At 45.7% G+C, this 16,526-nt stretch overlaps 1 protein-coding gene across 2 annotated transcripts in view; it reads left to right on the top strand.

The window, feature by feature from the left end:
* The window catches only part of OSBPL10 (oxysterol binding protein like 10), a 407,162-nt gene that overhangs the window by 302,991 nt on the left and 87,645 nt on the right, over positions 1 to 16,526 (top strand). For both annotated transcript variants that reach the window (XM_030205974.1, XM_030205965.1), the window contains one exon: positions 3,022 to 3,176. In XM_030205974.1, the coding sequence (XP_030061834.1) occupies positions 3,022 to 3,176 (155 nt within the window). The remainder of the gene's footprint in view (positions 1 to 3,021; positions 3,177 to 16,526) is intronic.

The raw sequence follows: 16,526 nt of genomic DNA, 5'->3' as shown, positions 1-16,526 counted from the left end.
AAAGAAGGCTGGCTCTGACAAGCATTTGGCCAGCTTCACTTGGTCCATTTATTTTTAGGACCAAGCCTCAAAAAAGTGCCCCAACTGACCAGATGACCACCAGAGGGAATAGGGGATCACCTCCCCTTACTCCCCCAGTGGTCACCAACCCCCTCCCACCCACCCCCCCCCCAAAAAAAATTAAAAAAACACTTTTTTACCAGACTCAAATGCAGTGGCGTTCCTGGGGGGGGGGGGGTGCAGTCCGCCCTGGGTGCATGCCACTGGGGGGGGTGCCGCGTGCGCCTGTCCTTCGTTCATTCCAGGAATGAATGAAGGACAGGCGCGCACGGCACCCCCCCTGCGGCGTGCACCCGGGGAGTGTCCTTTCGCTGGGGGGGGGGGGTTGCGCTGCATCCAGGGGGCGCTGCACCCGGGGGGGCGATCCGCCCCGGGTGTCAGCCCCCCCTAGGAACGCCACTGCTCAAATGTCATACCCAGCTCCATGACAGCAGTATGCAGGTCCCTGGAGTAGTTTTTAGTGGGTGCAGTGCTCTTCAGGCAGGCGGACCCAGGCCCATAACCTCCCCTACCTGTTACACTTGTGGTGATAAATGTGAGCCCTTCAAACCCCCCCCCAAAACCCGCTGTACTCACATGTAGGTGCCCCCCTTCACCCCTTAGGGCTATGGTAGTGGTGTACAGTTGTGGGGAGTGGGGTTTGGGGGGCTCAGCACCCAAGGTAAGGGAGCTATGCACCTGGGAGCAATTTTTGAAGTCCACTGCAGTGCCCCCTAGGGTGCCCGGTTGGTGTCCTGGCATGTCAGGGGGACCAGTGCACTACAAATGCTGGCCCCTCCCACGACCAAATGCCTTGGATTTGGCCGGCCCCAACCGTATTATCGAAACAAAAGATGGCCGGCCATCTTTTTCGATAATACGGTTCGGGACCGTTCTTTGCGGCGCCGGCGCTGTTCGATTATGCCCCTCTTTATATCCAGATTTTCAACACCAGTATCTGGCTACAGTCCAGCACTGAATATCGGGGTATAATAAATCTGTGGTGGATGGTGGCCGGCATTTAAAAAAACACTGGCCACTTTGGGTTGTCTGTTATTCATTAGTATCCAATTTTAAGTTAGCTTCTTTGTTCCTGCACAGAACAATGTAAAATATGTATAGTAGATGACAGCAGAAAAAGGGCTACTCTGCCCATCCAGGCTACCTAGCTGCTTATAAAATATTCTGCTTCCAAGACAGTTTTGCCCCATCATTTTTCTCAGTACTCTGCCATGTTGGTTAGATGAACATGTAAGAACCCTCTGTTTAATTCATGCTCAGTACACCTCTCTTCCAATATCAAACTACAAAGCTGATAACCAAGCATCCAGCCTCTTGTATCTCTTGAGCAGCCTGTCAGACATTTCCAGCTATGAGAGCACTTATGTTTCCACAGTTATTATTATTGCAGCCTTTCACACTGATCCAGTACCAGCTACTACTTTGATTGTAGGTCTCTTGCACAGGCAGCCAGTCAGATCTCAGGAAGGTTTTTTCTTCTGAAACCAATGTTGTCAAACAACAAATAAATTATATTTTAGTGATGATGGGTTGATAGCATTTGTTACATAAGTACCACATTTTCAGCTTTTTGTTGTTCAGCTTGGAAAAGAGACGGATGAGGGGAGATATGATTGAGGTCTACAAAATCCTGAGTGGTGTAGAACGAGTAGAAGTAAATCGATTTTTTACTCGTTCCAAAAGTACAAAGACTAGGGGACACTCAAGGAAGTTACATGGAAACACTTTTTAAAAACAAATAGGAGGAAATATTTTTTTCACTCAACAAATAGTTAAGCTCTGGAACTCTTTGTCGGAGGATGCGGTAACAGCGGTTAGTGTATCAGGGTTTAAAAAAGGTTTGGACAAATTCCTGGAGGAAAAGTCCATAGCCTGCTATTAAGACAGACATGGGAAGCAACTGCTTGCCCTGGGATTTGCAATATGGAGTGTTGCCACAATTTGGGTTTCTGCCAGGTACTCGTGACCTGGGTTGGCCACTGTTTGGAAAACAGGATACTGGGCTTAGATGGACCACTGGTTTAGATTGTAAGCTCTCTGAGCAGGGACTGTCTTTTTGTGTAAAGTGTACAGCACTGCGTATGCCTTGTAGCGCTATATAAATGATAAGTAGTAGTAGTAGTGGTCTGACCCAGTTTGGCTACTCTTATGTTTTTATGTTCTGTTTCTCATTTGTAGTAACCAAGTGTATTGAAAAAGGGCTTTTGACCAGTAAACTGAATAGATGCAGGCTGTAAGTCAGTCATACCCATGCACCCCAAACATCTCAGGTCAGCTTAAGGACTTAAATTGTAAGACTGACACTTCAAGCTTTTAATTTCAACTTTTGTGGAACTTGAAATAACAGCAATAAGATGCTCAATGCCGAAAAGAAATTCATGGCAAAATTGAATCAATGATGATAACTTGATGAATGTGTTATAGTTCTCTTCCGGTCTTAAGAATTGTGAAGGCTAATGCAACAGTGTTTCCAGTCCCAGCCATCCTGATTAGCAGCCGTGAGCTCTATCAGCTAAGCCAGTGGACCTTGGTTGTTTGCCTATTCTAGTATGATAGCTTCTCTCCTATATTTTATGGAATTCTTTTCAGTTTCAATTTTATTGTATTTTATTTTATTGTGAACCGCTATGATCTTGTCTAAGTAGCAGTGGTATATAACATTTCTAATAAACATAAACCTTAATTTGTATTGAACAGATTTATTTTTATGTGTTCCTCTTTTTCTTCAACCTTTCTTCTCTTTCTGTACTCTTCCACTTTAATCACCAGGGTCCCCAAGACTGTCGAAACCTGGAACTGAAGCCTTCCTTTTTAGGTTCAGCATTTCAGCACCTCTCATAAACCACCAGGAGGCCATTTTGTCAGACTATGATTAGCATTTAGTTGCAGTAATATAATGTTTGGTGTCTGAATGTGAGATACAGAAAATGGGTGACACCAACCCATGTCTCTCTATTTCAGAGAGTATCCTAGAATGGCACGGGCCAAAGTCGCATTCAGCAGAGCAGCTTAAAAATGGGAGTCTCAGCTCTTTACCGTCTGCTAATGCCAGTGTAACATGGACAATCATGCCAACTGCATCCCACGATGATCAGACGTTACAGCACACTATTGAGGTGAGTAAAACGATTCCAGATTTATGTAATATACTAGCCGTTGAGCCCGTTAAAACGGGCTAGTGGGTCGCCACTGCCCCCTCCCCCCCCCGAGTTCGCCGCTGCCAGTCCCCCCCCCCCCCGAGTCGCCGCCGCTGCCGCCACCCCTCCACCCGGCCGTTTCTTCGCTATTCAACTTACATCTCCGCAGCAGGCAGATCCTCTGCCTGTGTCCCGCCCTCGTGTGACGTAACGTCGGCGAGGGCGGGACACAGGCAGGGAAGGAAGGCCAACGGCAGCTCAGCTGATCTGCCTGCTGCGGAGATGTAAGTTGAATAGCGAAGAGACGGGCCGGTTGGAGGGGTGGCGGCAGCGGCGACTCCGGGGGGGGCACCAGTAGTGGCAACCTCGGGGGGGGGGGAGCGGTGGCGACCTCAGCGGTTCCCTCCCCTTCGCGCAGTTTCCCTCTCTGTCCCCCCCCCCCCCCCCATCATCACGTATTGACGCGGGGGCGGGACAGAGAGGGAAGTCTCTACTGTGCATTTGCGAGTGAGTACGGTCACTCGCCTTTTATATGTTTGATGTACTATATAATGCACCGTAATTTGAGGGGAGGATGTTTCCCTGGATCAAAGGGCCCATAAAGCATTTCTTTCTTCAAAAATATAGATACAGGTTGAGCCACTTCAACATTTGCTTATCTTTATTATTCAGTACCTTTAGACTGTGGTATTGTATAGCTAGAGAACAATTATTTTTTATAGAGGGCTAAAAGGGAGAGAACTAGAACAAAATTATGGATAGTGTGAGGGGGAACCTAGCAAAGCTTGAAGAGTGGGCCAGAATTTGGCAGCTAAGATATACAAGGCCATGCATTAGGGCTACAAAAAGCCAAGGGAGCAGTACAGTTTAGTGGGTGAAGTCCTTGCATGAAAGAGGAGCAGGAATTGGATGTGATTGTAATGTTCTTACAGCAGGGGCGTAGCCAGACAGCAGATTTTGGGTGGGCCTAGGCAAGAAGTGGGTGGGCACCAAGTGTTCTCCACCACACCAAAAAAATATCTCAGCTGGTAGAAAAATGCTTCTCTCTACCTTGGCAGTCTGCAGCAGACATGCGCTGAAAACTGAGCATGCGTAGGTGCCAGTATCGTGGAGAGCAGTATGTTCGTTACCATCAGGGGGAAGTCTTCAGCAGGTAGAGATTGGGTTCCCCACAAGCTACCGCTAAATGTATACTACTGTTGGGTGGGCCTGAGCCCTATGTGGGTGGGCCCTGGCCCACCCAGGCCCACCTGTGGCTACGCCACTGTCTTACAGGTGGCCTAGTAGGCAGAAAAGATGATAACAAAAGCTAGAAAGAGGCTTGGGTGGAAGAGAAATAGCTAGCAGGAAAAGGGAGGTGGTAATGTCTCTTTGTAAGCCTATAGTGAGACTTCATTTAGAGTACCATGTACCAGTGGCGTAGCAAGGACGGGGCAGTGGGGGCGGTCTGCCCCGGTTGTCAACGGGTGTGGGGGGGGTGCATCCGTCCACCCCCCCCCCCCCCCCGGTGCAGCGCCTCCCCCCCGACACGGTCCCCACCTGTCTACGAGCTCCATCCATCTGCAGCGCTGCTGTAAAAATCGCTTCGTCGGCCCTTCCCTCACTCACTCTGTCCCGCCCTCTGACGTAACTTCCTATTTCCTCAAGGGCGGGACAGAGTGAGTGAGGGAAGGGCTGACTACACTACTACACTGACTACAGAGTTTGTAACCTCTAGATTGTAAGCTACCTACACTGACTACATAAGTTGTAAGTTACCTACACTGACTACATAGTTTGTAACCTTTAGATTGTAAGCTCTCTTGAGTAGGGACTATCCTTCCCCATGTTAAACTTGTACAGCACTGCGTAACCCTGGCAGCGCTATAGAAATGCTAAGTAGTAGTAGTAGTAGGATGGAGCTCGTAGACAGGTGGGGACCGTGTCGGGGTCGCGCTATGCCGATGGGGGGGGGGGGGGGGGGGGGTCGTGTTGGTCTGCATGTACAATTCTGGAGACCACACTTTCACAAAGATATAAACTGGATTGGGTGAGTCCAGAGGGTGGCTACTAAAATGGTCAGTGGTCTTCATCATAAAGTGTATGAAGACAGACTTAAAGATCTCAATATATTTGCTTTGGAAGAAAGGCAGGAGAGGGGAGATATGATTGAGACATTTAAATACCTCCGTGGCATAAATGCAGAGGAGGAAAGTCTCTTTCAATTGAAAGGAAGTGGAATGAGGAGTCATAGAATGAAGGTGAAAGGGGAAAGACTCAAGAGTAACCTAAGGAAATGCTTCTTCTCAGAAAGGGTGGTGAATCCATGGAACAGCAACTGTAACATAGTTTAAGAAACTTGGGACAAGCAAATAGGATATCTCTAAGAAAGAGGAAGGGAAAGTAGATGGTATAGATGGATCATATGGTCTTTATCTGATGTAATTTTCTCTGTTTCAGTGTATACAAGAAATCTACACTTATAAAACAGGTACAGAAAGAAGCAAGTCTGTACCTCCAAGGGTTTAGAATCTGTATAGGTGCTATAGTAACAGACCATAAGAATAGGGATGTGTTCAAATAAGGGACAAAGAACCACAGTTGTGGCACTGAAGGAGAAAAGTGAGCCATGCCATGAACTTGATTTCTAGTAGTAGACTTTATGGAAATATTGAGTTTTCAGCTGGGTTAACAAAGTGGGGCTTGGAAACTTAAAGAGAGGGAGTGAGTTCTAGAGTGGCGTTTCTTAATCCTCTCCCAAGAGATACATCTGGTCCCTTCAGGTTTTCAAATTACCACCTTATTGCTGGGAATCCTCCACACAGTTTGGATAAACCTATAAGCATATAGACTGTACAGGCCCAATATTCACAGGATTTATGCTCCTAACTTTGAGAATTATTCTCATAAATTGGCCTCTGAAAATTTACTACGGTTGAGCGCGTACTTTTTTTTTTTTAATTAATAGTTCAAACAAGTGGGCAAAAAGTACAACATATCACTTACTGCACTATGCAATCTTGACACATCCAATTTGCAGTAAAACTATTGCATTAAAGAGAAGTGCGGTCAGCATGCAGATCACTCCCAATGTTGATGTAGAATTTTACTTTTCCTTTAGTGCAGAACCTGTACTTCAGCTCAGGTCTGAAGAAAAGATCCTATGCGGAAGCAGCAAGGTCATTTGAGGCACAGGCACCGCTATAGGGTGGCATGGGCTGTGCCACCCCTGCCAGAACGAGACCATACATGTAAGCTGATCTGGCTTGGGCTGCACTTCTAGTAGCAGCAGTTGGTCTCTTGGCAGCTCTCCTCCTTCACACAGGTGCCAGGCTGTGTGATCCCAGCCCTCTCAGTTTGAACCACACAGGGCTTTGTAGACACAGCTGCATTATTCAAACTGATTGGCATGGATAAGATTTAGACATCAGGGAATGATGGGAAGAGGAAAAGAACAGAAAATGGATGAACTTTGAGCAGAAGGTGGAAGGAGGATGAGAGATGGAGGGACTTTTTAGAGGGAAGAAAGGGTGGGATAGAGCTCATATGGTGTGGGTTTGGAGGCAGGACACAATCTAGTTTGGCAAGTATAATAGCAGATCGAAAGAATGTGGTCATGAATTTGAAATGGAAGCAGGGTTTCAGCCAGAGATGTTTTGTAAAACAGGTGTAGAAATGTAGAATGTGAACCCTGGAGGTAATCCAGGGTTTGGATTTAGCAGGCTATACGCAGCAGGGGAAGGGTGAGCAACAGCAGACTATAGTGTTATAAGAAAATGACTCATCAACAGATTATGGCAAGTTTGTAGAGGAGAGGAGAATATTGGACAGTGTGCATATTCCATAATGTGCTGGAAGAGACTGGGGGGTGGGGGAGGGAGGTGTTTATGGGTAAAAGTTGTCGTTTGAAGGCTAGATGCTGGCTTGAGATGTGGTGAACAGATGTGAAGAAGGCAGTTGAAGAAAGGTCTAAATCAAACCACTGGGCATGCTGGTGAGGGGGAGCAGTATAGCATAGTTGAGGATCAAAAATTAGGAGATTGAAGCAAATAACGTTGAGGCAAGAGAGTCAGAGGGATCATCAGTTTGAAAGTTAAAAGCATTATAGAGATTCCTTGATACCTTGGATCTATTTTCTTGCAATGTGGATGAATATTGTTTAGTTATATTACCAATATGTATTATAAGATTATTTTTCTCCACGTATTTTTTCTTTCTTTTTCCTATTATCACAATATTGTGTGACTGTATTCTATAATCCTTATAGAATTTTTTTTTTTTAAGTTAAAGCCTTCAACATTCATAGAGGGGGACGTTGGTTCTAGGAAGAAGAAAGGCCAAGAATCAAAATAAACAAGGAAGGAAGGAGGTACTTATGAAGGGAACAATAGATGACAGCTATATGGTGTGAAATTGCGATGAAAAGGGGATGCAGTGGGCTTTGGGTGGATGAAATGGTTGAAACTTTGCAAAAAGAAGTAGTAGCCCAACACCACTATGACCACTATAAGTATGGCATGTGGAAGGAGTTCACTGGGTCTGTAATGTATGAAAATCTATCTTTCATAATCATTACACTTCATTTACTAAGTAACTGTTATAAATATTTTACCTTTATTAAATCTTAAATAAAAATAGTGTACACTATACACAGATTATATTTCCTTACTCAACATTAATCACGCATTCTACTCATTCACACTGCTCATACATTCTCATAAGCATAATCTTTTATCCCCTTTCTTTACAAGAGTATATTATCACATGCTTTTGATTTCTTCATATCAAACTTACCATATGTAAACACAACACATCGCTCATTGCAGCCATTGTAAATCTTGAAACATCTGTTCTCTTAAAGTTCACTTTATGATCAATTATATGATCATAAAGTTTATGGTAATACCCCGGCCCCCATCGCTACCCCCTTGATCTGTAAATAATACTTCTGTTGATAAAGAAAATAATTTTTGGCTATCACCATTTTTGCTATCTCTTTCAACAATTCAGATTGTGGGCTGGACATTTCCATGGTATTCAGTATCTGTTGTATTTATTTATCTATTACATTTGTATCCCACATTTTCCCACCTATTTGCAGGCTCAATGTGGCTTACATAGTACCGTAAAGGTGTTCGCGAATTGCGATATAAACAAATACTGTAATGTTGTGGTAGAATAAGGTTCATGTGTACAGACACATTAGGGAATCGTAGAGAGGAAGAGTTATTATATGTCCATTACAAGCTTTGGTTTCATTGTGTTGCAGGGTACAGGCATTTAAGATGGGTCAGTAGGATAAGCCTTTTTGAACAGGTTAGTTTTTAATGATTTCTGGAAGTTTAGGTGATCATAAGTTGTTTTCACGGCGTTTGGTAATGCGTTCCATAGTTGTTTGCTTATGTAGGAAAAGCTGGATGCATAGGTTGATTTGTATTTGAGTCCTTTGCAGCTTGGGTAGTAGAGATTTAGGTATGTTCGTGTTGATCCTGTTGTGTTTCCGGTTGGTAGGTCTATGAGGTCTGTCATGTATCCTGGGGCTTCGCCGTAGATAATTTTATGAACCAGGGTGCAGATTTTGAAAGCAATACGTTCTTTGATTGGGAGCCAGTACAGTTTTTCTCAGAGGTTTTTGGCGCTTTCGAATCACGTTTTTCCAAATATCAGCCTGGCTGCCATGTTCTGAGCGGTCTGAAGTTTCTTTATAATTTGTTCTTTGCATCCTGTATAAATTCTATTGCAGTAGTCTACATGGCTTAGTACCATTGATTGTATCAAGTTGCAAAATGTTTCCCTCGGGAAGAATGGTTTCACACGTTTGAGTTTCCACATTGAGTGGAACATTTTCTTTGTTGTGGATTTCACTTGGTTCTCTACTGTGAGGTTACGGTCGATTGTAACACTGAGAATTTTCAGGCTGTCTGAGATAGGGAGGGTATAATCTTGGGTATTTATGTTTCTGGCTTTGTTTGTATTGTATTGGGATGAGAGGATGAGACAGTGTGTTTTTTTCTATGTTGAGTTTTAGTTGAAATGCGTTTGCCCATGAGTCCATGATATTCAAGCTGAGCTTGATTTCGTTGGTGATTTCTGTCAGATCATGTTTGTAAGGAATGTATATTGTGACATCGTCTGCATAGATGAAAGGGTTAAGGCCTTGGTTGGATAAGGATTTGGCTAGTGGGGTCATCATTAGGTTGAAAAGTATCGGTGATAGTGGTGATACTTGAGGTACTCCGCATTCTGCTTTCCACGGTGGTGATATGTTTGAGTTTGATTTCACTTGATATGTTCTAGTGGTTAGGAAACCCTTGATCCAACTAAGTATGTGTCCGCCAATCCCGAAGTAATCTAGGAGTCTTAGTAGTATTTTATGGTTTACCATGTCGAACGCACTGGACACGTCGAATTGGAGGAGAAGTATGCTTTTGCCTGTTGCTATTTCCTGCTTGAATTTGTCTAGGAGGGTAATTAGTACTGTTTCAGTGCTATGGAGGGGGCGAAATCCTGTTTGTGATTCATGTAATATTGTGAATTTGTTTATATAATCAGTAAGTTGTTTGGTTACCATGCTTTCCATCAGTTTGACCACCAGTGGGATTGATGCTACTGGGCGGTAGTGATTTCGTTTGTTGTTTTCTTAGGATCTTTTGGTATTGGGGTGAGTAGGATGTTGCCATTTGCCTTAGGGAAGAGACCTTGTTGAAGCATGTAGTTTAAGTGGGATGTAAGGTCTGCTATGAAGTGGTGGGGTGCAGATTTTATTAGGTAGCTGGGGCAGGTATCCAATTTACAGTGAAAGTTGAAGAACCTATTAATCGTCTGGGTGACTGTTTCCGTGGTGAGGAGAGTGAAGTTTGACCAGGTTCGATCCACTGGGTATTCACCAGGGTTTGGGTCCAAGCCAGTGATGAAATTTTCAATATCGGTGTTGTTCTGAGGTAGCGTGTTGCGTAGATTTGCAATTTTTTCATTGAAGTATTTAACAAGGTTGTCTGCAGATGGGATGTCCGTATTGGTTGTGGTGACCAAGGTGATGTCTAGATAATGTTGTTCTCTGAGGGATGTGAGTATACAAAGCAATCGCATCAAGTGAAACTAGGATGACGTGTTTTACTGTATGCTTCCCTTACTAATCAAGGAAAAGAAGTTATTTGTAAACATTGGCCAATTACATAAAGAATTCAGGGATATACCTCAGTTTGCTTATACGAGGGTGTCACGGTTGTGTCCAGGTCCCTGGCTCGCAGTCACCTCGGTCCCCGGGGGTTAGCCCCGGGGAATGCTGCGAATTGATGGTTTACCGTTTCCCATGTTCCAGAAGATATGCTGGTCCGGTCTGGATCTTCCAGCCCTCCAGATTGTTTTGGGAGTTTTTTGGAACTAAGCAGTACCCGTACCTGGTGAACTCCCATGTGGGCTGCCTTTATTAACCACCTGGGAAGGTCCCTAGTTGCCTTGCAACAGAGGTCCTCAGAGGAGTGTCCTTTGGTGGAAGTCGTTTGCAGTGCTGCTGAGTTTTTCCTGATTTAGGTTTTGACCCTGCTTGTTTACTGACTTGCTCTATTGTCTGCTGCCTGCCCAGACCCAGCTTGGTTCCTGACTTACTCTGCCATCTGCTGCCTGCCCAGACCCGACTTGTCTCCTGGTTTACTCTGCCACCGGCTGCCTGCCCCGCTCCAGCTGGGTTCCTGGTTCCTTTATCCTGCTGGTCCCTGCAGTTCTGCTTTCCTGCCCTGCCCGGTAAGTCCTGCCGACCGCTCGAACTCTGGGGCTCAACCCCTGAGGAACGGTGGTTAGGTGCAGGTGAAGTTTGGGCTATTTCCGGTCCTGTTGGTGCCAGCCTGAGCTGCCTCGGCAGCAGCCTTTGTCTGAGAGTTCCGGCCCGGGGTGCCGTGAAGTCTGTTCTGCCTGTCCTGTGTTTGAGTGATTCTCTTGCCACTGCTGCTCCTCGGCAGTGGCCCAAGGGCTCACTAACCTAGAAGTACCGGTAGAAGCGTGACAGAGGGGGCCTAATTTGGGTGAAAGATTGTCTATCAGTAAAAATAATACCTAGATGGAAGGTTACCATTGAAGCTGCAGAGGGTGTAGATATTGCCAACATGTTATTGAAACAAAGTGCATAATTATACCTAATCAAAGAAAAGAAAAAAAAGATTTTGAGGTAAAAATACAAATTGTGATTCATCTTTTGTAATATATGCCATCACTTGCCCATGTGGCTTATAGTATACTAGAATAAAAGGCCCGTTTCGGTAGGCAATGAAACGGGCGCTAGCAAGGTAATCCCCCCTCTGCAGCGTCCTTCCTGTCTCCCCTGCCCCCCCTGCAGCCACCCATCTGGTCTCAGGACCCCCTCCCTATCTCCCCTGCCCCCCCCTGCAGCCACCCATCTGGTCTCAGGACCCCATCCCCACCAACCCTCCTCTGCCCCTGCAGCCACGCATGTGCAGCGGCCCTCCTCTCTCCCCTGCTCCCCCTACAGCCACTCATGTCCAGCGACTCTCCTCTCCCCCTGCAGCTACCGATGTCCAGCGACCCTCCTCTCCCCTGCCCCCCTGCAGCCACCCATGTCCAACGACCCTCCTCTCCTTTCCCCTTGCCCCCCCTGTAGCCACCCAAGTCCAGCGACCCACCTCTCTCCCCTGCCCCCCCTGCAGCCACCCATGTCCAGTGACCCTCCTCTCCCCCTGCCCCCCCTGCAGCATCCCTTCTGTCTCCCCTGCCCTCCCCTGCAGCCACCCATCTGGTCTCAGGACCCCCTCCCCACCTCCCTCTTCCCTGCCCCCCCCTGCAGCCATCCATGTACAGCGACCCTCCTCTCCCCCTCCAGCCACCCATGTCCAGTGACCCTCCCCTCCCCCCTCGGCGCATCACCCAAACCCCTACCCCACCCCAGCGCATCACCCAAGCCCCTACCCCCCCTCGGGCACATCAACCCCCTCGCCACCCGCAGCCGCCAATACTAACGCTGTCCAGCCGCTGCTGCATCTCCTGTTGAGCAGCAGCGGCCGGTACAAAAAGAAAAAAAGCCAAAAAAAGATATTAAACCTGAAACACGGCTCCGTAGACAGCCATCTGGCATTGGCTGTCATCTCTGCAGCCGCTCCTCCTCTCCCCTCTGACGTCGCTGCGCTGCTTCGGGGTCTTCCAGCAGGGGCAGTGACGTGGAGGGGAGAGGAGGAGCGGCTGCAGTGACAATAGCCAATGCCAGATGGCTGTCTACGGAGCCACGTTTCAAGTTAAAAATCTTTTTTTGGCTTTTTTCTTTTTGTACCGGCCGCTGCTGCTCCACAGGAGAAGCAGCAGCAGCCGGATAGAGTTAGTATTGGCGGCTGCGGGTGGTGAGGGAGTTGATGTGCCCGAGAGGGGGGTAGGGGCTTTGGTGATACGCCGGGGGAGGGTCTTGGGTGATGCATCGAGGGGGGGGGTAGGGGCTTGGGTGCTGCGCTGGGGCGAAGGGGCTTGGGTGTTGCGCCGAGGGGGGGGGGGGCACTGACAGCTGTCAGTGACATCACTGACGTCAGTGCATTCTAAACTGCCTAGCAGGCCACCTCCGAGGGAACCACGGTACCAGGCACATTAGAACATTGGAGGTGAGAATTATTATATAGGATGGGGCAAACTATTAAAAAGATTAAACATCAAATGGCACAGCATTTGAGTAATGTTGAACTACAGAAAATGGAAGCTTCATTGATAGAACACTGGGTTAGGGTTCAACATATTTTAGCAGATTTGAAATTCGTTGTTTTGGTTCAATTTGATATTTCTAAGGGTGATAACATTAACATATGGTGAAATTGTTATGAAGAAATCAAAAGCATGTGACAATATACTCTTGTAAAGAAAGAGGATAAAAGATAAAGGATTCTGCTTATGAGATTGTATGAGCAGTGTGAATGAGTAGAATGCATGATTAATATTGAGTTAAGGGAAATATAATCTGTGTATACTATTTTTATTGAAGATTTAATAAAGGTAAACATATTTATAACAGTTACTCAGTAAGGGGTCCTTTTACTAATGTGCACTGAAAAATGGCCTGCGATAGTGTAGAAGTGTGTTTTGGGCACGCGCAGAATTATTTTATAGCGCACCTACAAAAAATGCCTTTTTAAAATTTTTGCTGAAAATGGGCGTGCGGCAAATTTAAAATTGCCATACGTCCATTTTAGGTCTGAGACTTTACCGCAAGCCGTTGACCTAGCGGTAAGGTCTCACATGGTAACCGGGCAGTCATGGTCTACGCACGTCAAATTCCACTTGACGCGCGTAACTGCCGTGCATCAGAAAATCAAAACATTTTTCAGATGCGCGTAGCGGATGTGCGACAAAATTGAAATTACCGCAAGGGCCACGTGGTAACTGGGCAGCTTAGCAAAAGGGTCCCTAAGTGAATTGATGTGTTTTGGAACTAGATATTATTAGATACTCAATAGATAAGATTATATTCATAATCATTAGGGATATGCTGAAGAAACGTATGTCAGACTTGTGAGTTCTTGTACCACGTAGAGCACTGTTGAGCCCGGTACTCAGGCCAGGTTTTGCTTGGCGGCTGGACAACCCTGGGTTTCACATGCGCTGACTGCCGTTCCCCAGAGGTTGAGCCCCTATGTGCAGGCGGCCTGCAGGACTTACGGGACGGAGCTGGAAGCGGGGTGATGAATGTATCGGCCAGGCTGGCAGTAGGTCAAGAGAGTAATCCAGGTACAAGTGGCAGTCAGTAGGCAGGTGGCAGGCAAGAGAGTAATCCAGGTACAGGCAAGTCAGTAGGCAGGCAAGAGAGTTAATCCAGGTACAGGCGAAAGTCAGTAGGCAGGCAGCAGGCAAGAGAGTAATCCAGATGCAGGCGAAGGTCAGTAAGCAGGTGGCAGGCAGAAGGGTAATCCAGGTACAGGCAAAGTCAGCAACGAGGGACCAGTAGATAAGAAGCAGACTACAGAGTTAGAAACACCTACCAAAGTAGAAGCCGAAGCATGGAGTCCAGGGAGAACTTAGCTGATAAAGTGCTGGCGTCTGACAGCAAGGAGAAGGGGCACAGCCATAGGACAAGACCAGGGGAAGGAGGAACCAGAAGACCAATAGGAGAGAAGCAAGGGAAGCCAGGCAGAGGAAGAGCAGACCTAGGTGGGTGGAAGCAAAGCAATCAAGGAGCCTGGAAGCCAGGCAGAGAGAGAGAGAGAGAGAGAGAGAGCAGAAACAGGTGCATGGAAGCAAAGCAATTAAGGAGCCTGCAACCACCGCTCTCTGAACAAACCCAGAGAGGACTACACACACATGGCTCAGGCACTGCCAGTCAAGTGTGCGTGTCGACGGGACCCCACACAGCCCTAGGATGCCGCTTGCGTTGAGGTAGGGGACATGACACCATACCACTCAAATGTGGCTCCACAGCAGAGTTGGAAACACTGCTTTAAGGAATAGTTTCACTTGCTTTGCTGGCTATCTCTGTTGTGTCCTTCAAGTTATGATCAATCACTTCATGCCTCATCTATACTCTCGCTCAGACCATAAAACATTCAGATGTAAAATAAAGTCTTAGGCTCCACTGAGTCCATCTTCTTTCTAAGTGTGCTGTTACAATTTTATTTAGTATTAAATTGCTTCATGCTTTTGCCTTTGAAGTATGAAGTAAGTCAACAGGTAATTAAAGAACAGAGAGCCATAGTTCAAACAGAAATGCTCAAAGAACAGAGACATATAAACCTATATTCAATCATTTTCCAAAGGGGAAGCTCTTACCCTAAGTATTTTAAACATGTTTCTACTGCTGAATTATCATCCTTGGTAGAGAATTTTTGTGATCCAATGATTAGTTCACCCCACATAATGGAGGAACTACCGCAGTGTCATATTTAGCTTTGACGTTTGAATTGCAGATGATAAAGAAAATGTAGAACCTATAAATAGATTTATTATAATTAATTGTATACATTTACATATTGCTTGTTTTGGACAATTAAGCCAATCAAAGCGATTTTCAATGAAAACTACATAAAATCACAATAAGGTTAGGAAACATTATTGAATTTGTTGATTGTGTGAGTTCATTTATTTGTTTTCAAGATGCTTAGGAGTCTTTTTACTAAGGCCTGCACTATCCCTCATACGAATCTTTCCTGCGCAATAAGGCCACTTTTAACGCTGCTGAGAATTGGCTAGTTTTTCTATTTTGGAAATAATGGCCATGTGCTAATTTTCTCATTAGCATTTTTAGTTCAAGCTAAAAATCAGCTGGCGACAAACGTTGAGATGCCCATTATATTCCTATGGGCGTCTCAGCATTTAGCGCCAGCTGATTTTTAGTGGGAGCTAAAAATGCTAGCGCACCGTAGTAAAAGACCCCCTTATTTTGTAGATGGTAAGGGCTCATCCTCTAACAATTCGCTAATCGGTTAGCATGCAGCAATGTAGCTATGCTAACCGATTAGCATAGAACATATCTGCTGTCCATCCCCATATCTGCCTCCGTGGTAGTGCATTTTAATATGTGCATTAGTGCATTAGTAGTGCATTAGTGCACTAGTGCATTAGTGCACTAATAGTGCATTAGTAGTGCATTAGTGCATTAGTGTTTACCACAGCTTAGTAAAAGGGTCTCTTAATGACATTGGGGTCTTATACTAAGCTGTGGTAAGCACCTTAAAAGCTGCTTACCGCACCTTAAAATGGCATACCACAGGGCACACTTAGGCGTCCCATGGTACGTTTTGCATGTGTGTGGTACCCATATGCAAAAAAAATTTTTTTTTATAGCACTGGGGTGTGTTTGAGGGAGGAGAGCTGGAGTAACTATGCTAATCAGCATGTGGGCATTGCTCCGCACTAAGGGGTCCTTTACTAAGCCATGGTAAACAGTGGCATGTGGTAGTGCGATCGCGTCTTGTGGGCGTGTGCTTGGCCTTTTTTTTTACCACATCTAGGAAAAAGGACCTTTTTTTTAAGAGGCCGGAAAATGGACGTGCGCTAAAATTAAAACCCACATAAAGGCAGTATAGTGTTGTAATTCTCTAAGTAGGGACTTTTGTCAAGATAATTTTTGTTTCCACAAGTCGCAATACTACTTTTTCTCCCCACACTATATTTTTAATTCATGATTTTCACGTATCATTCAACAATTATCTTCTTGCCTCAGTAGTGCTAAATTGCCAAACAATAATTTTATGGCAATTCAAACCAGCACTAAATTCTTCATCGGCTTTTATCATTCATATTTTCAAATATGTTTAAACCAACTTATCTTAATTCTATTCGGACTGGGGGTTCAAAACTGTCCAACATGCATGTTTCACCTCCCAGCTGTGTCAAGGACCTTCCCCTTACGCCGTTCCAGCGCCAGCTCAA

This window comes from Microcaecilia unicolor, chromosome 1 (assembly GCF_901765095.1).
Source record: "Microcaecilia unicolor chromosome 1, aMicUni1.1, whole genome shotgun sequence".
In the NCBI taxonomy this organism is placed as follows: Eukaryota; Metazoa; Chordata; class Amphibia; order Gymnophiona; family Siphonopidae; genus Microcaecilia; species Microcaecilia unicolor.
Note: the sequence above shows the minus strand (reverse complement) of the source record. Positions and strands in the feature narration are given on the sequence as shown.